At 42.9% G+C, this 19,193-nt stretch overlaps 1 protein-coding gene across 1 annotated transcript; it reads left to right on the top strand.

The window, feature by feature from the left end:
* The first annotated feature begins 3,711 nt into the window (after positions 1 to 3,711).
* Positions 3,712 to 19,009, top strand: slc7a3a (solute carrier family 7 member 3a). The gene is made up of 12 exons (XM_080867577.1): positions 3,712 to 3,839; positions 10,419 to 11,049; positions 11,163 to 11,324; positions 11,829 to 12,012; positions 12,097 to 12,212; positions 12,414 to 12,636; positions 12,723 to 12,862; positions 13,172 to 13,274; positions 15,189 to 15,412; positions 15,879 to 16,045; positions 16,170 to 16,278; positions 16,381 to 19,009. Exons 2-12 carry the CDS (start codon positions 10,683 to 10,685, stop codon positions 16,530 to 16,532), a joined length of 1,947 nt encoding a protein of 648 aa, XP_080723703.1. The 5' UTR covers positions 3,712 to 3,839; positions 10,419 to 10,682; the 3' UTR covers positions 16,533 to 19,009.
* The last annotated feature ends 184 nt before the right edge of the window (positions 19,010 to 19,193 follow it).

Below are 19,193 nucleotides of genomic sequence, written 5' to 3'. Positions count from 1 at the left end.
ATCCATCCTGCCTTGTATCAGCAGTTAAGTTTGTACCTAATGAAGTGGCCAAGGAGTGTATAACGTTTAGTTGTAGTCAGTTTACACTGCAGGTTTGGAGAAAACTGGAACTCAAACTGCCAGACTACTTTCAGCAAAGGTTTGTCAGGGTGTTTGTAATTCTCATTAGCATAAGCAACAGTGACCTAAAAGCTTGTTTTTATCTGTGACACACATGACCACACAAAGCTGCCACAATGTTGATACAAACAAACAAAATTTAAGCAGAGAAAAAACAGCATGTAAGTGTGTATGCATGTATGCATACAAGTCGTTTTAGGTTTTACCTAAGACGGTTTTTTAAGTCCTCTAATCGTTTTCTTGCTGAGGTTGGTCTTCAGGAAATGCCGGGATTAAACGGCGTAGGGAAATTCTCGCCACAGGTGGATTAACGTTGTCCCAGAATCTTGTGAGCTGCAGGTGATCCAAAGTAGGCATGACTGTAATTAGACACAACTGTTTCCACATGAATAAAAATAAGTCCAGTAGGTTCATAGAGAGCACAGCCTGTGTGCTACACAAGGCTGGTAAAAGAACACTGCCAGTGTTTGATTAACAGTGCAGAGTTTTGCGTTCTTAAATTAGTTTTTAGAGGGTCTGCTATTTGTAAATTATACAAAATCCCTCTTTAAGTGTGACACGCGTGCTGTTCTATACCTGTTACACTAATTGTAACATTACAGCACTCACTCACCAAAAGATTCACAATAGATGTTAAAATTGTTCCAAAATTAGAATCTTTTAGTGAACTAAAGAATGTGCCTGAACAATGACATGCATGCAGCGGCCATGACCTTCCTCATCTGTGAGCACAGTGACCTATAGAAGACGTGAGCTTTGAAGTGTTGGCCTTGTCCTGAGTAATGATAGTGTGCAGACAGGATGGGCACGCAGGGCCAAAGCAGAGATTAGGTGGTGTTTGGTTAGTCGTTTTAACTGTGGAGCCCAGTTTGTAGCCATGACGCTTGTTGTATTTGCTGAGACACCCAGTTGGGTTAGCCTGATAAAGTGGAAGTAAATTGAAAGAGCAACTCAAAGCACAATGGCTGGGTAAGGACAATAGGTGAGACGAGTGGCTACTATAGTGCCATCGGACAGCGAGAGCAATGGGTGCACAGGAAGAAACTGCAAGAGGTAGCTCTGTACATAGACTCTTTCCTGTTGTGTCCAGTATAACAAAAACAAACATTTACAGCAACAGGAGCCCCAAAGACACCTTTTCAGTTCATTTGGTTTGTGGCGGTGGTGCTATAAATGTCAACAGAAAATCATAACATAACCAAAAGTTTAAAACCTTACAGGTGGGCCCTTTTTTTATTGCTAGTCCTTTATATCAAAGTTGTAGAGGAGCAATGCCAAAATGCTGCACTGACTAGATTCCTGAACATTTGACATTAACATTATATGTCCAAGTCAGAGATCAGGAAATATTTAAATAAAGACCCATTCCTGGAATATCTTTCCCATTATATACAGCTGTAGTCAAAAGTTTACGTACACTTGTATGAAGTATGAATGTCATGGTAATTTGGGGCTCCATTTATTTTTTTGAATTGTTCTTTTTCCAGAGTGGAACGATTGTACAGTGGATCTATGAATGACTTTACAAAACAATAATTGAGGACACAAGTTTGAATTTATTTTGGATTTTCTCTGATTCACTTCAGATCAAATGTATACATACAGGCTCAGATATGTACATACACCTCTTCTAATGTTTGTTTAAATGTCCCTTAGCAAGTTGCACCTCGACCAGATGTTTTTGGGAGCCATCAACAAGCTTCTGACATAATTCCGGCTCGATGTTTGACAGGTTTTCTTTGCAACATTGGTTAATTTTAAGTTCATTTAAATCGGCTGTTTTTTTGGCACTGACTCGGCTTTTAAGCCACAGGGTGGAGGCTGAGGCTTTTGGGAAGGCCATTACAGAAGCTTAATATTAGCCTGTTTTATCCATTCAAAAAAAACTGTCCTGTTGGAACATCCAGTTGTGTCTAAGTTTCAAGCATCTAGCTGTTGATATGACATTAAGGAAAGAATTTGGAGGTTGTCCTCCTTCTTCATTATTCCATCCACTTTGCGCAGTGTACCAGTACCTCTGGCAGCAACACAGGCACATGATGCTACCACCAACGTTCTTCACAGTTTGTACAGTGTTCTTAGGTTTGAAAGCCTTACCTTTACTCCTCCAAACATACTTCTTTTCATTGTGAACAGCTCAATCTTTGTCTCATTTGACCATAAAACTTTTCTCCAGAGGACATTTGGCTTGTTCATGCGGTCAGACAGAAATTTCACTTGAAGTTGAAAATTCTAATTTTGGAATGAGTCTTCTTATTGGTCGGCACCCTCTCAGCCCCTGGTGTTACAAAATTCACTTCACTGTGAACAGTGATGCTGCTGTTCCAACAGTTTCCAGATAATGGCAGGCTTGAGCCTTGGTGGTTCTTGGGTTGTTTCTGAACATCCTAATCGATTTCCTCTCATCTGAGGGTGACTGTTTGGGTTTTCTTCCAGATCTTAACAAAGTGGTGACACATCCAAATATCTCACACTTAGATTTGTTTGAACTGATGATCCTTGAGTTGTTTAGAATCCACTGACAAAGTCTTTCCTCACCAATGAGAACAGGCTTTGCCATCGTCAAGTTAAAAGACAAAGTTCCTATTTTTAAAATTTGTATATTGTACAATCATTCCACTGTGAAAAAAGAACAATTAACAAGAAAACAAAACAAATTAAAAAAAAAAAATACTTAAAAGCCCCAAGTTACCATGACATTCATGTCCAAGAAGAGGGTTAGGATGTAAACACGTGTCACAGCAGTGGAAATATTTTGCTTATGTGCCATTCCTAAGATCAGCATTATACTGTAAAGTCCGCCTGATGCAATACTGAGCTATCTTCTATGCTTTTTCAAAGCTACCACTGAGAAATTTTGTTCACTCTGCGAGGCATTTCTTTAATTCTGATGCCACTCGGTCTTCACGTTGCATCAGACGTCACAGATGATGCCACACAGACCAGCACTCATCCATGCAGCTACACACTGTAAACTGCAGTGCACACACACACACACACACACGCTGCAAAGAGGCAGCGAACAGACTATCAGAGAAACATAATTTGATTATCTGAACACACACACTGCAAAGAGGCAGCGAACATTATCTGAATTTCATCAGGCCACATGTGAGATGACATTTTTTATTATTATTATTGCATAATTAAACCTAAATAAGTGTGTATCATAAGAGCAGCTCGAGCTAAAATTACTTTATTTGACACCATTGACCTTCAAGAATGTGCAGGTCACCAAGTGCACATACACATGAAAGAAATTGTTTATATTTCCCCCCTTTTTCTTTTAATCTGTGAAACAAAGCAGCAGCGGATATAGTGCACGGTCGGAGTCACAGCCTATACATAGCTTTCCACGAGGGGCGTCCAAATATGGGCATCGCTACTACAGCATGCGCTCATATACAGTCTCTCTGTTTATCCCGATATTTGGTCTGTAAAGCACTTGTAGGCGACATAAAGTATATAAAAGTATACAATATACATTAATATGTAAAGATTACTTCACTACTGTGTTTTCAGAAAGTACAGACATCTAACTTCCATTCATGAGTGGAAAGCTCCACCTTGTGATGACGTCACTGTACACATCCTCTCGCGACTGGTAAAAACCGCACTAGCGAGCGGGTTGTTTCGTCATCTGCTCCGACACCAGCGCTCCTATCTGTCGTCTTTCTTCCTCTCTCCACTCACTTTAAAACCACCAGAAGACATTAAAGGTAACGACGTCGGCTTTTGTTTAACACAACAGAAACGCGTTTTTAATCTAAGATGTACTGTAGTGACATTTTTCTATCTAAAATCGAGCTTGTACTTACGATATAGTAAACTGATGCAATCCTCCTCGGGTGTTGTCGGATGTAATTGGCGCAATGTTGAACAAGACCAGGACGACACTGTTCTTGAGCAGCTTTATTATGTTTTAAAGTCAAATATTTCAATGTGTTTTTTCTCTAACCGAGCGTGAAAAACGTGTCTCGGTTATTCACTGTACTTTCCGCTTTAATTTGTCATTTGAGCGGGGAGTCAGCTGTCTGCGCGAAACGTTACCCGGAAAACCGAGCAGAAACAAGAAACTTAATGTAAGGAGACCATTGTGGAAAATGTGTTTAATTGGTTTCCATCTTCTTTTCAGCACACTCGGACACTTATCCGTGTTATTAATCGTGGTTTTCATTCATTGTTTTGGTCGTGGTGGGCTAGCACGCCGTGCTACTAGCGTGCTACAGAGACGTGGAATGACCGTAAATGGTGCTTTTAAAGACCCCCGTAGCGCCGAATTTTTGAGAATCGCATGCATTATTCTCAAAGAACACTAATCTTTAAAAATAATAATAACAACTTGGCTAGTTCACGTGCATATTTAAACTGAGCGCACCCAACCAGAGCCACTGCAAGAACTCGATTTGTAAGATTTTTTTTGTAAAGCCTAATCTCTGAATACCAATGCAACATTTACTTTTATGTGCAAACGTTATCCAGAAGATTGTTAAATCCAAGCCTGAGCCCTAACGCCGCACTTAAAAAGATCACCAACGTTAAAACCACCGCCATTTCCCGCTTTCTTGCGTCAGGTATGAAATGTATTAAAGCCAATTGCTGCACTTCCTATATTGATGAAAGCAACACTGGCACCACACGAGAGCTTCCCAGCCACGTAGATAGGTCAGTGGTGTTTCGGTCGCTTGACAGATGGGGTATTTTATCCATATGGACAGCTGAACAACGTCGGCACTGTTCGTGGGTAAAACAATTTTAAACTCGTGATTTTATTTATTTATTTTCTGGTAACCTCGTGCGCGAGTGGCAATGTCACCTCGGGAAGGTGTGCCATTTGTGTTGCATCAGCCAGTTGAAAGCCAAGCTTTAGCTGGAGTAACTAATGATCAACTGCATTAATTGTATTGGAGACAAGGGTGTAGACACGGATAAGAGTGTGTGTCGAGAGTATTCACACCTGCTTGACTGCGTTATTGTGGTTTCAAGGGGTCAGGTTGTATAACCTTGTACCAGAATGCCACGTTACTTTAGGGGCAAAAAAAAATCAGGAGACCACGGAGATCGCGGAAATTCGGTTTTGAAAAAACACAATAAAGTCGCCATTTTTTAGTATAATAATATAATAACAACACATAGCAACTCATAACAACACATTATTTTTTTTATCCTGCTGCTAAACTAATTTCCCCTTGTGGGACAATAAAGAAATTGAGCTGTAAGATTTGTGTTACTATTCAATTCAATGTTGTTTTTTCAGAGGTATCCGTCCAGTTTCTGTGGGACGCTTCCTTCTGTTTGTTTTGTTCACGCCATTTGCATCAAACTAAATATTACTAATATCTCTCAGAGTCAACAAAACCCATCAGAGCTGTGATTTACAGCAGGGTGTACTCGATAAACTGCAGCAGTGTGAAGCTGTAATAGTCAGAGTGAATGATTTCGCTCATTATTGGTTGTTTGAATGAAATGCTCATAAATTGAAGTGAAGCACAAATTTTGTGTGCACGTGTGTGTCATTGCAGGAAGGGTGTGTGCTAGTCCACATCAAAGGGTCTTCGTGTGACATGTTCTGGGAACATTTTGATTATGGTTAAATAAAAACATTCAATAACAGGGGAAGGGGGGTGCAAATGCTGCCAAACTCAAGAAAGATTGCACGTCTGTCGTGCTACAATGCGGCACATTTCGGCGTGAGTGTGTGACAAATTGGTAGTTTTGTCCTGCTCTTGTCATATCTGATGATGTTAATGGTGTTGGCAGTGGTCGTGGGAAAGCGGGCAGGCTCTCGGTTTGTCACATTCCATTTCACAGCGAGTCCGGTTTTTGGCAAGAGGGGTGGTCTCCCCGCCCGGTGATCTGTGGGGTTGTTCAGTTCAGTCTCCATGGTTTCTTTCTTCACTCGGCCTTTTTGTTAACCCGCTGTGCACCTCATATCATCCTTATTGTCCCTGAGTCTAAATGTACTGTTCCTGTCTTCAAACAGCCGGGAAATAAAAATACTGTGTCGTGTTTGAGAGGATGTAGAGCAAGCCGCGATGCAGTGTACACTCCAAATAGATCCGGCCCCACTTTGCAGGGAGCTGAACTTGGTGTTTGTTCAACTGCTGCACTCCACAGATTAACTGAAGTTGATATTTAAGGAGTGATGTGGATTATTTTGGCAATATTTTGCTATATAAATCCAGCAGTGGATTTCACAAACTAGTGAGCAGCATAGAGTGAAGACACAGCTTGACTCGGTATCACTATCAGCAGCAGTGGTTATTTGTCAACAGTGGCAGTCAAAACAAAGCCATGTGTTGCTCATGAGGATAGAATAAGGAGCAGCAACAGGTTGTAATGAGGTTAGCAGGTTTGTTACTACTTCAAATAATCCTCTTAGTCCTTGGAAGCACTTGCGCCAATGCTAAGTCAAGTAACAGGACTATTATCCCTGAAGCCTGTTGTAACCGGACCGTTGTTGGCCAGAGCTGCTGCTGGTCATAGTCCCCCAGCATAAAGAGCCTTTTAGTTTGGTCCTCAAAAAACAACAACCGTGCTCAAGCTTAGTTTTAAAAAAGCGATAACAAACACAGAAGTGATCTTGGCAACAAGATTCACGCATCATCTTTGGCTTTCCAGGGAAATGCTTGTGTTTTCACTTTAATAGCAGGAGCATGGGGGGGGGAAGGGAGGAAAAAAACCCCTGCTGGTTATAACGTTAGTCTTTCATACAGGCGTGTGTGGGCTAGTGGAACATGCAGAGGGTACATTTGTGAGCCACACCTCCACACAACCTGCCCCACTTGCACAAACGGGCACCCTCGTGAAAACCACAAGGGAAAGATTAGCAACAAGCTGACGTGACAGAGGTGGCATCCGGGGCTATGGTGGCTTGCTTTAATAAGACCACCCTTAATTATGCTCAAACAGTAAGAGCGCATGTGTATGTGTGTCCTAAAAAGAAAAAAAATCATTCCCTTTTGCACGGTTGCCATTGTCCCCACCGAAGGGTCCCGTGTAGCGTTGGGTGAACCCCCGAGGAGATCTAAGGCCGGTCGGGCACAGTAGTTTGGTAATAAATGTTTATTGACAGGACACCGAGCACCTTAGATCTCAGTTCCTGGTGTGCGAGTGGAAAATGCTGCTGGAATGTCACACCAAGTGGGGAGCGGGAGCATTTCCACCATGTACCAGTTTCCCATCAGTCTTCAGAGGGGAGAGTGTTTATTATGGCAGTCATCAGGTGCTCTCTGTGTTGTTTTTATTTCATTGTTTGACAGTGTTTTGAGTTTTTTCTCCCAACACTTAACTGTACCAGACAGGATATTCTCTTTTGAAATAGTAAGCCTAGAAATGCTTTGATAGTCCGTTTCTGTTGTTTTTGCAGTATTAATAGAATATTGTCATTGTGCTGAAACATCGTGGGAGCTGGGGAAAAGGAAAAAGACTAAAATTGGATCATAATGCCGCCACAGCTGAATGTACATTGCTTTCATTTTTATGAAATTGTACACCTGAAATAAGTTCTCAAGGCAGAAAGATAAAGAAGCACAAGCCTCAAAAGTCCACTGTACATGCCGTAGTTCTCGATTCTCTTTTTTTCTCGAGTCATATTTTTGATTTTTTTCTTTTGAGCATCTGCAGTTTTTCAGAAGCTTCCCATTGATGTCTGGGTTTTGTTTTCTTTTTTTCTTTTCTTTTAGTTTCTAGTGGTCACGTTCTAAGTATGGATTCAATTTCACTCTGAGAACTTCACCCTAAGCAGTAGAGATTTTAATACATTCATGATGTGAGCAGGGGACCTTTTTCCTATTTTTATAAATGTATTTTATCCCTGAAGCTCATTGGACAGACGGTGGAGGACAAAAACACTTAAACAGCACTGCTCAAAATGGTACTGTGTGGCCCTCCGTCTTCAGTTTTTTACACACTTAATAGGCATTGAAGGGCGTTTTTGATGTGGCCGTCCTCGCTGTGCCGCTGATTCAGTCCGATCTTTGCCGCTGGGTTAGGATTTCACATCTCCTCCTCCTCTTTACAGACTGATCTGTGAAGTAACTGAAAGGCCTGACATGGGAAAGAATCGGGTGTCGTTGCAGTAATAGCCTCAGATGCGTAGCTTTTAACGCTGCTCCGCCCTCAAAATCCTGACTTCAGCCCTTCTCTTGGAGAACCTGCAGATCAGTTGCACACCAAGAAAGAATGTTTCATTGATTGTTCTTTATTATTTATTCTTGATTATTGTTTGTCAAATCTTATAGTTTAAAGGTGCGGCCTGTGGGCCCAGTGTTGGACTTAAATTTGTCAAACCCTGCCCTAATGAGTTGTGTGAGCTTTTAATCACCAAGAAGCTCAATGTTTTTGTATTTTCTGTTCTTTTGGATAAGTAGATATGCCTCATGATGCAATATCCTTCACCTTGGTCCAGTATATTATTTTGTTGAAATGTTAATGATTAACCATACAAGTATAGTATTTTGTTGATAAGATAAAAGTTTACAGCGTTCTTATTGCTCTGAGCATGTTTTTGCCTCGTGGACCTGCATGTGCGTACAAGACTGTTTACTGTAAATAACAGAGAGTGAGTACATCTAACATGTAAAGTTTAATATTTCTCTGTAATCTCAGTGACGCTGCAGAAACCAGGTCCAAGGGGGAAAAAAAGGGTGTAAAAACAACATGACGACATGATGCATTGAGCCATTTTAGACAAGACAAATGTGTGATTGCTACTTCCTGCAAGTCACACTCTGTCGTTCTGTCGCACACCCTTCTCGATTTGCAAATCTCTGGTCTCCGTGTAGCTTTTCTGTGGACATCTGACAGCTTTAACCCCACAAAGTGACACTTTACTTCTGAAAAGCTTGCATGAGTTAGCAGCACGACAGTGAGTCCTGGCTGCTGGCGATCAGTTTTATTTTGTTTTTAATCTCAGCAAGAGCTGCAAGACTGACATTTAGCATTTTGTTAGTACTGCGTAAAGCCAAAACCAGTCTAACCAGTTTTTAAGCACATGGATTTCTCTCTCTTCTGCTTTCCATTTGGAGTAAAAGACATCTTATTTAGATAATCAAATTACTACTACTACTGCTGCTACTACTAATACAACTACTTTTACAAAGCAAGACTTCAGACTCAAACGGCAGTATGAGAACTCTGAATAATCTAAATAAGACTGAAGGTAGTCAAGCAACATTTTGTGGGAGTGTTCAGGGTGTTGCTTGTACACACAGTGTATGTACCGACCAAAAGGTTGTTGAACTGCAGGCCTCGACCATCACTCACTTTTTTGATATGTACACGTGTCAGTAACCCCAGATTTTTAGTTACATTCACTCAGTTATTGACGTCATTCCTGCTTCTGCCAATAAAAACGTGTCCAGTCCCCCTCAGACAAACAGAAAAACAGTGTCTGTTTAGGTTACATGTTGCATAAAGTGTCCTTGGCGTGTTATGAAGCTGCTTTTGTGTGTCAAAGAAACTAGTGTAATGGTTATCTTTCACCCTGTGAGATCTTGGCAAACCAACCCACAACTGGCACAAAATGTGTTGCTGCTGTCCTTCGGGGTGGTTCATTGTGTTATTTTTCTCAATCAGATCACTGATAATGCATGTAACAGTGAAAACAGTGTATTACATTCTGATTAGTGAAACGGCACTGTCACGAGGTTGTGTTGGAACCTATGTAGTTGTAGTCCTCCGTTTGACCAACCCCCATCACCACTGCACACACTTTCCCAGGCGTTTCCCCGTCTAGCTCTAGCTGCTAGTTGACTCCTGGTATTTTCTCGCAGTAAGGGAGTGGTGAGGAATAAGGTTAGGTGTTGTATCAAAAGAATTTATTATTTTTTGGGGTGTGCACCATGGAAGGTTTATTTGTCCAGGCAAACTTGAGATTTGATTAAAGCCTAACAGTATAACGCTCGGATTTCTTTTGTCTTCATGGTTCCTTTGCGTCCCACTGTGTCTCGTGATGTGTAACTGTGCTTTAAAAGGTGGTAGTATTCCAGTGCAGTTTGCAACATCTCCGGGGCTACCTCGGTTCACTTGAAACACACCTAAAAACCTGCCGAGACATTGCATATGATACAATTTATTTTTGTAGCCCAGCTGGGAGCGATTGTGTTGCAAGATTTGATATATTCTCCGCCAGTTTGAACACTTTCCTGGAAAAAAAAACAAAACAACTTTGCTACTTGGAAAAAGCGAGGTTTTCATAATCCCTCTGCAGCATGCCAAGCACAAGAAGCGTAAGCTCTGGCTCGTACTGAATAGCGCCCTGTTTTGAGCTCTTGTTTTCTTGTGTTTCCTCACAGGTAATCTGCTGCTGCTAAATTCTGTGACCACAGCCTTTGCTACTTCCTGATCTCTGTGTTGAAGCGACTGTGGCCTGGCTGATACGAACACAAAGGGAGCAATACTTGACGAGTAACTTACCCATCCATCTGTCCAAACTTCTCCCGTACCTGCCGGTCACACGTGTTCTGTTTAAGCTGTGTCAATCACACACACACGCACTCACACTAGAAGGATTTAAAACGCATAGCCTGCTTCTGCGCCCACACACAGTCACAGCAAACATGGCCAGCCATCTGTCCACCTTTGGCAAAATCCTGCTGCGTCGCAGGAAACTAGACTTGTCAAGTGTAGAGACCCAGTTCGCCCGCTGCTTGTCCACCCTGGACCTCATTGCCTTGGGAGTGGGCTCCACGCTGGGTGCTGGTGTCTACGTCCTCGCCGGTGAGGTCGCGCGAGAGAAGGCGGGACCCGCCATCGTGCTCTGCTTCCTCATCGCCGCTCTGTCCTCCATGCTGGCCGGCCTGTGCTACGCCGAATTTGGCGCCCGTGTCCCTAAGACGGGCTCCGCATACCTGTACAGCTACGTGACAGTCGGAGAAATCTGGGCCTTCATAACAGGATGGAATCTCATCTTGTCTTATGTCATAGGTGAGCCTCAGTTTCACTAGACTGACATGTGCCGTAGAAATCCACACATTAGGAGTCATATCTTGTCACCATATTCTTAAATAATCTCTGGTATTTTTTTTCCCTTCTTTTAGGTACAGCCAGTGTGGCCCGGGCTTGGAGTTCAACCTTTGACAACCTGGTGGAACAAAAGATCTCGGGCTTCTTTAAAGCCTCCATGGCAATGACGGTGCCAGGCAAGGTGCTGGCAGAGTACCCGGACCTGTTCGCCCTCATCCTGGTGCTGCTGCTCACTGGTGAGTCTGCTTATTCTTAGTGCTATGAGGGGATAACTTGCTCAATAATAAGGACATTTTTGGGATATAAAAAAACTTGAGCAGTCCAATAACGGGCTATCCGCCTTCATTTTAACTGCTTTAAACTCATGAAGCTGTTTGAGCATCAGACCCTTACTGTTAGTAGCATTTTAATGCATACAAGTGTGTTTGTTCTTCCAAAGATGACCCACTGAAACCTCCAATATCGAGTACTTTTCTCATTTAAAATTAGGCTGTCAGCTTGGTCGTTGCACACCGCGCTGAAGTAGCCGATTGCGATCATTGCATCCAAATCATTGCACAACAGACAACAGTTTTCACACTAACATCACAGCTAGTGTGGCCTGCCAGTAGCAGTGTTAGAATGAATTGGTGTCGCTGACTGATGGTTTGTTGGAAGTGAAGTATGAAAATGTCCACCCACGTAGCAGGATGTGTTGTTGAAGCTTCTCTCTCTTGTCTCCGTCTACTTCCTGCCCTCAGGACTTCTGGCCTTTGGTGTGAGTGAGTCGGCTCTCGTGAACAAAATCTTCACTGGGATCAATCTGGTGGTTTTGGGGTTCGTTATTATCTCCGGCTTCGTTAAAGGGGACACTAATAACTGGCACCTCACAGAGAACGACTACAGGGAATTCATAAACAGCACCAATGGCAGCAGGGAGCTGAAGTGAGTGTTTGATGGCTGATTTACTTCTCTGATCCAATCCTCTTTTATTGTTTAACTTCATGTTTCTCCTCATCTGCCTCCCAGGTTGAAGGAGCAATACGGCACTGGTGGGTTTGCCCCATTTGGACTTAACGGAGTTTTGTCCGGTGCAGCCACGTGCTTCTATGCCTTTGTGGGCTTTGACTGCATTGCCACAACAAGTAAGTAGTTTTGATGGTTATGAAGAGTGTTGCGTTACATAAAACTTTTCCTTTGTAAGGCCAGGAACTCTGGTGTGTGGGGAAAACCCCGCCCTTGGATAGTACACGCTAACATAATCAGCTTTTGTCAAGACGTTCAAGGGTTATTTAGGCGCGCCAGTGGGATCCCGCTCATCTTTCTCTTGCTTTGTGTTCCCTCAGGCGAAGAGGCAAAGAACCCCATGCGCTCCATACCTATTGGCATCGTGGCCTCGCTGCTCATCTGCTTTTTCGCCTACTTCGGCGTGTCTGCCGCTCTCACCATGATGATGCCGTACTACCAGCTGAACACTCAGAGTCCTCTGCCCGAGGCCTTCAGCTTTGTCGGCTGGGGTCCTGCTCGATACATCGTGGCTGTCGGTTCTCTCTGTGCTCTGTCCACCAGGTGAGGAAGGCATAACCCAAAACATCTAACATGTTTATGTTCACATGACTGTAAAATGTTAATGCAAACTTCCAATCCTCCCCCAGCCTCTTGGGCTCCATGTTCCCTATGCCCCGTGTTATTTACGCCATGGCAGAGGACGGGCTGCTGTTCCGATTTCTGTCTAAGATGAGCGCTCGCACAAAGACCCCTGTCCTGGCTACCATTGTTTCTGGTATTATTGCAGGTAAGATAAAGATACAACTTTCAGAGACATTTATGTTTGGGCATATTTCTCTTCATGTTTTGGACACGCAGATTTGTTTGTTTTGTTTCTTTGTTTGCTGTATCAATGTACAGATACTGCTGGTATCAATCTCCTGTTACCAGTAGTATCTGTTGCTAGTTTTCCAAGTTCACAGAGCTTCCTGCTGCCTCAGCTCTGTCTAGCAGCCTATCTCACAGGCTGACATGTCAAGATCAATACTAGTTTTGCAAATACTGATATTTTTGGTGCTTGCAGCTGTCTAAGATCTGGTCTTACTTCTCCTTCCAGCTCTGATGGCCTTTCTGTTCGACCTGGCAGCTCTGGTGGACCTCATGTCCATTGGAACCCTTTTGGCGTACTCTTTAGTGGCCATCTGCGTCCTCATTCTCAGGTAAGCACCTTTATTCTCCACCATCAAATTCACACAGAGGCTTGTGAAGTGGTAATCATGTGTTAAATACTCTGTAGCAGCTGATGCACTAATGCCATTGGCAAGCACCCATAAGTTTAAAAGCACAGTTATATCATAATCCGTGTCGATCCAAAGAACAAGGGTGAAGGCAAGGAAGCTTTACTGGCTCTCACTTGGCTGTGGGCTCATTTTCATAGTAGCAATAAACAGGAAGCAATATACAGTGGGGCAAAAAAGTATTTAGTCAGCCACCGATTGTGCAAGTTCCCCCACTTAAAATGATGACAGAGGTCAGTAATTTGCACCAGAGGTACACTTCAACTGTGAGAGACAGAATGTGAAAAAAAAAATCCATGAATCCACATGGTAGGATTTGTAAAGAATTTATTCATAAATCAGGGTGGAAAATAAGTATTTGGTCACCTCAAACAAGGAAAATCTCTGGCTCTCACAGACCTGTAACGTCTTCTGTAAGAAGCTTTTCTGTCCCCCACTCGTTACCTGTATGAATGGCACCTGTTTGAACTCATCATCTGTATAAAAGACACCTGTCCACAGCCGCAAACAGTCAGACTCCAAACTCCGCCATGGCCAAGACCAAAGAGCTTTCGAAGGACACCAGGAAAAGTATTGTAGACCTGCACCAGACCGGGAAGAGTGAATCTACAATAGGCAAGCAGCTTGGTGTGAAAAAATCAACTGTGGGAGCAATCATCAGAAAATGGAAGACATACAAGACCACTGATAATCTCCCTCGATCTGGGGCTCCACGCAAGATCTCATCCCGTGGGGTCAAAATGATCATGAGAACGGTGAGCAAAGATCCCAGAACCACACGGGGGGACCTGGTGAATGACCTGCAGAGAGCTGGGACCAAAGTAACAAAGGTCACCATCAGTAACACACTACAACGGCAGGGAATCAAATCCCGCAGTGCCAGACGTGTTCCGCTGCTGAAGCCAGTGCATGTCCAGGCCCGTCTGAAGTTTGCCAGAGAGCACATGGATGATACAGCAGAGGATTGGGAGAATGTCATGTGGTCAGATGAAACCAAAGTAGAACTTTTTGGTATAAACTCAACTCGTCGTGTTTGGAGGACGAAGAATACTGAGTTGCATCCCAAGAACACCATACCTACTGTGAAGCATGGGGGTGGAAACATCATGCTATGGGGCTGTTTTTCTGCCAAGGGGACAGGACGACTGACCCGTGTTAAGGACAGAATGAATGGGGCCATGTATCGTGAGATTTTGAGCCAAAACCTCCTTCCATCAGTGAGAACTTTGAAGATGAAACGAGGCTGGGTCTTCCAACATGACAATGATCCAAAACACACCGCCCGGGCAACAAAGGAGTGGCTCCGTAAGAAGCATTTGAAAGTCCTGGAGTGGCCTAGCCAGTCTCCAGACCTCAACCCCATAGAAAATCTGTGGCGGGAGTTGAAAGTCCGTGTTGCTCGGCGACAGCCCCAAAACATCACTGCTCTCGAGAAGATGTGCATGGAGGAATGGGCCAAAATACCAGCTACTGTGTGTGCAAACCTGGTAAAGACCTATAGTAAACGTTTGACCTCTGTTATTGCCAACAAAGGTTATGTTACAAAGTATTGAGTTGTATTTTTGTTATTGACCAAATACTTATTTTCCACCCTGATTTACGAATAAATTCTTTACAAATCCTACCATGTGGATTCATGGATTTGTTTTTTTTCACATTCTGTCTCTCACAGTTGAAGTGTACCTCTGGTGCAAATTACTGACCTCTGTCATCATTTTAGGTGGGGGAACTTGCACAATCGGTGGCTGACTAAATACTTTTTTGCCCCACTGTATTTAAAGTAACAGAAGCAGTTGTGTGTGACGTCTATGTTAAGTCTCTCATTCATGTTTCTAGGTATCAGCCAGGTACCCTAAATTCACCCAGCCAGCTGGAGAAGCTTATGGAGGAATCGGAGAAGATGCCTGTGAGTGGAGGGGAGAGTGGCGATGAATATGACATGGAGATGGATCAGAGGCCACTAAAAGAGACATTCAGCTTCAAGCTGCTCTTCTGCCCAAGTGGAAAGATCCCCACAGTCCTGTCTGGGAACATTGTCTACGCTACAACTGCTGTCATCTGTAAGTGTGTGAGCGAGAAGGCTAAAACAATAAAGTGTGATGAAATATATGCTTTCCTTTGGAGTTTTAGGGTGGTTTCACACCTGCTGTGTTCAGTCCATTAATGTGATCCAAACCTACTACCTAACAGAACGCCCCATAGCCACATATGCTTTGTATTCTCAATGCGGGAAGGTGCTACAGATATCTAAAAGTCTGTGCGGTCTAGCAGCTAGCTGTGAAATGAACATAAAGTTCTCCATGTTGTCTCATAGTCCGGAGCACGGACGCAATGAGCTGTCTGAACACTCACGTGGTTTGTAGTGATGCATTTTGGTTCGCTTGGAGTTTGCTGAGAATTCCTCTGTGTGAAAACAAACTAAATCGCATGGGAAAGCTACAAGCTTACAAACTCATCTGATTTAGATCAGAATAAACTAGGTGAAGTAACCGGTGTAAGTAACTTCATCTTCTGCTCTCCCTGCAGCGATTTTGATGACTGTCCTGTGCGTCATCCTGGCCAACTGTTTGCCGGAGCTGCTCGCTGGATATTTGGGTGTGGTGGTGCCGTGCGTTATTTTAGTTGTGCTCTGTGCCGTCTGCGTGATCATCATCTGGAGGCAGCCGGAGAGCAAAGAGGCGCTCACCTTCAAGGTAACTTTCCATTTTTTTGAAGCACAGGACGTTGTTGTTTCTGAGACTGACTGGACACCTTGGGCACATGTTGTTACGATGTTATCTGAGAAAGTGTCTTAAGTTTGGCCTCTGTCTCTTTAAGGTTCCTCTTCTTCCCTGGTTGCCCCTGTTCAGTGTTTTCGTCAACATCTACCTCATGATGCAGCTGGACTTGGGTACATGGTGCCGCTTCACCGTCTGGATGGCTTTGGGTACGTTCGAGCGCTACACATCCTGTCCTTCCTTCTGTTGCCTCACATTAATGTGCCCGTTTTATAACTTCCATCCGCCTCTTCTTCTTCTTCCCCCTTCAGGTTTTGCCATTTACTTCTTCTATGGCATTACAAACAGCAACGAAAGCGGCAACAAGCCACTCCCACGCAAATACGAGCTCCCCGTGGAGAACAATGCCCCAATTTACAAGGGTGCCCCCAACAGTGACGTGGAAGCAGGCAGCAGCCCTTGATGCAGACTGGCACAGACCTGGGGGAGCGTTGCAGAACTTCCACACTCATGTTTGGCCATGTGGTTACCGCCAAATGTTGCAGTGTAGGCGGCTTGGAACGCTGCCCTGGGTTTGAAGGAGGAGAGGCAAGAAAATGCGACACACATCTTACCTCTGATTTTTAGAGGCTGATTTAACTTGATGGTTAGACTTCTCACTACGTGCCCGTTCTAACCCATTTCTCCTTAGCCATAGCCCTCTGGAGACATTTCGCTGCCTATGAGAAAATGCTTCGAATGGACCCAACAAACATCTATGAGTTCATGTTTTCAGTTATCAGAAGCTGTAAACTGGAAGAATGTTACACTTCTCATGTTTGCTTCCTTTTCCGTTACTCCAACCCTCCCATCCGGCCACAAAGAACCACAGTGTAAATCACTATGACTTAAGCCAGTCAGTTTACAACTGTCAGCTACACTTCACGTTTTCGTTTCCTTTTTTTTTCCCTTTTTAGAAAGAAAAAATAAGCAGAAGGTGCAGACGCATCTGTCCGTTAACCATCTTTCTGTAGAGTTCACCTTCCCTGCTTGTTTGCATCGGTGCATTTAGGTCAGCAGCACGCGACGGATGCCATCTTACTCACTGTGCAGCTTTAAGGAGTTTGTAAAGACACTACCGCCCTTGTTTGCTCCAACCCCAACTCCCAGAGACCCACCTTACAGCATGTGTACACGAAATCATTGTGGAATCGGTTAAATGCGCCCGTTTTATGTTATTTTAGAAATTTTGGGGGGGTTGCATGTAGACTGCATTTTTGCACATTTTGAGGCCTTTGATTTGAACCTGGTAAATACAGGTTGTAAACAAAGAAAGTAAAGTCAAGATAACAAAGGAAAGCAGGAGTTGTGAGATTTTTGTTTTGTCTTTCCTTCTGTTTTCTGGTATTTAGAGGAGGATACCCCATCATCTATCTGTTTGGTTACAAATGTCTATTTTCCCACCCAAGAGCTTTTTCCAATGCCATGGAAAGCTCTCTATGAATTTTAAATGATCCGCGTAGACTTCCTGACAGAACTGCACCTGTGTGCCTCTTACCTTCGTCGTCCGATCCTGTGATGGACGGATACTGCGAGTATTTTGGTGTCTGGGAGCTGGGGTTGTTTTCTGATAAAGGACCCATATCCAATCACTACTATAACACATTTTTTTATTTTTTTTATTTTGTCACCTTTCTTTTGCTTTCTACTTCCTTGTGAAAAATAAGTATTCTTGTTTCCTTTTTTTCACAAAGGTTCTTGTTTAGTTTCAATTGAAACTTGTTCTTGGCAGCTTTGTCTGTTGAGTACTCATCACATTTATTATTTTAAACTTTAATTTTACTGCATTTTTTGTCTTCCTTGGTATAAAATGTTAATATTTAAATGTTTCTAGTATTGTTTGCTTTCTCTTTTTTTTTCCCCTTTTCATATAAACTTTAATCAGTCAGTCTGCTTTTTAGATGTTAACGTATTTTAATCATTACATGTACAGTTTAGAGTGCCGTTCCCTGGGGGCTTTGTTTTATTTTGTTTGGTTGGGTTTTTTTGTTTGTCTTTGTTGAAAAAATGTCGTCAATCGTCACATGATTTTAATTGTACTTGCTGACCAAATGATCTAGTTTTTGGGACCCGCGCGTTTTCCAGAAGCAAGGAGTGACCCCTTAAAGCTGGTCTATAAATTATTTTTCAAACCTATCTTTGCCCATGTCAATAGTCAGTAACTTATTGTCAAAAGTATTTGTTTGTTGTTGTTTTTTTTGGGGGGGGGGGGTCCTAGTAAAGTGCTTTACTGTAGAGTGTACAGTATTTGTTTAAAACTGTATCTTTATTTGTATAATGCTGTAAATTATATGAATTGTTTCTCTAAAATATGACCAATTATAATTTGATACGGTGAGGGTTTGGAATGACACTTGAAGGCATTTTACGAACATTTGATGCTTGTGCTGCTGGAAGCCACATGGAGGGGAAAAAAATCCCTACTTTCTTCAGATAAGATGGTCCCAGCGGACGCTTTCCCATAAGACATGACAGAACTTGAAAATTAGTGGAGAGGGGAGTAGATTTGGATTTTTAGATGTTATTGAAGTATAAACTGGTGCCTGGAAAAATAAAAACCCATCTGTCAGCCTGTGGAAGGCGCTGCGGCTGCTAAGACAGTCAGTACTTTCAGTGTAAACCCCGCTCTACATTTTAATGCTGCTTGCCGGAAATTCATTACCGGGAGTATTTTGTGACGCGGCCGTGCCTCGTGTCACTCTGTTCTTTACAGCCAGCTCCTGTGCCTTTCACAAAAGGAAAAACAATCATCCCCTCTCTCACTGCTGGATCATTAACAGCAGCAAAATATTTCTTTTATATCCTGTACATATCGCTGCCATGTATAAATGTAGCTGTATTTTCAGTGTTTGTTTGTTTTCTTTTTAAAAAAAAATAAAAGTGATTGATGATCACACCTGATTTAACGTCTCTGTCTTGTGCACTTCTTGGTTTTCGTAGAAAGATGTCCGTGTGAGTTGGCTGTGTTGGAGGCAACTGAAGCACATTTTTGTTTTTTTCCATGAGTCATCGGTGACTCACGTAACTATGTCAACAATGCAGTCTTTATGAGTTATGCCAGGTGCCAACCCTTTTTAGGCAGTTT

The sequence above is a fragment of the Rhamphochromis sp. 'chilingali' genome, assembly GCF_963969265.1.
Source record: "Rhamphochromis sp. 'chilingali' genome assembly, chromosome: 19".
Classification (NCBI taxonomy): Eukaryota; Metazoa; Chordata; class Actinopteri; order Cichliformes; family Cichlidae; genus Rhamphochromis; species Rhamphochromis sp. 'chilingali'.
The sequence above is the reverse complement of the archived record's forward strand: the minus strand, read 5'-3'. Positions and strand labels throughout refer to the sequence as shown.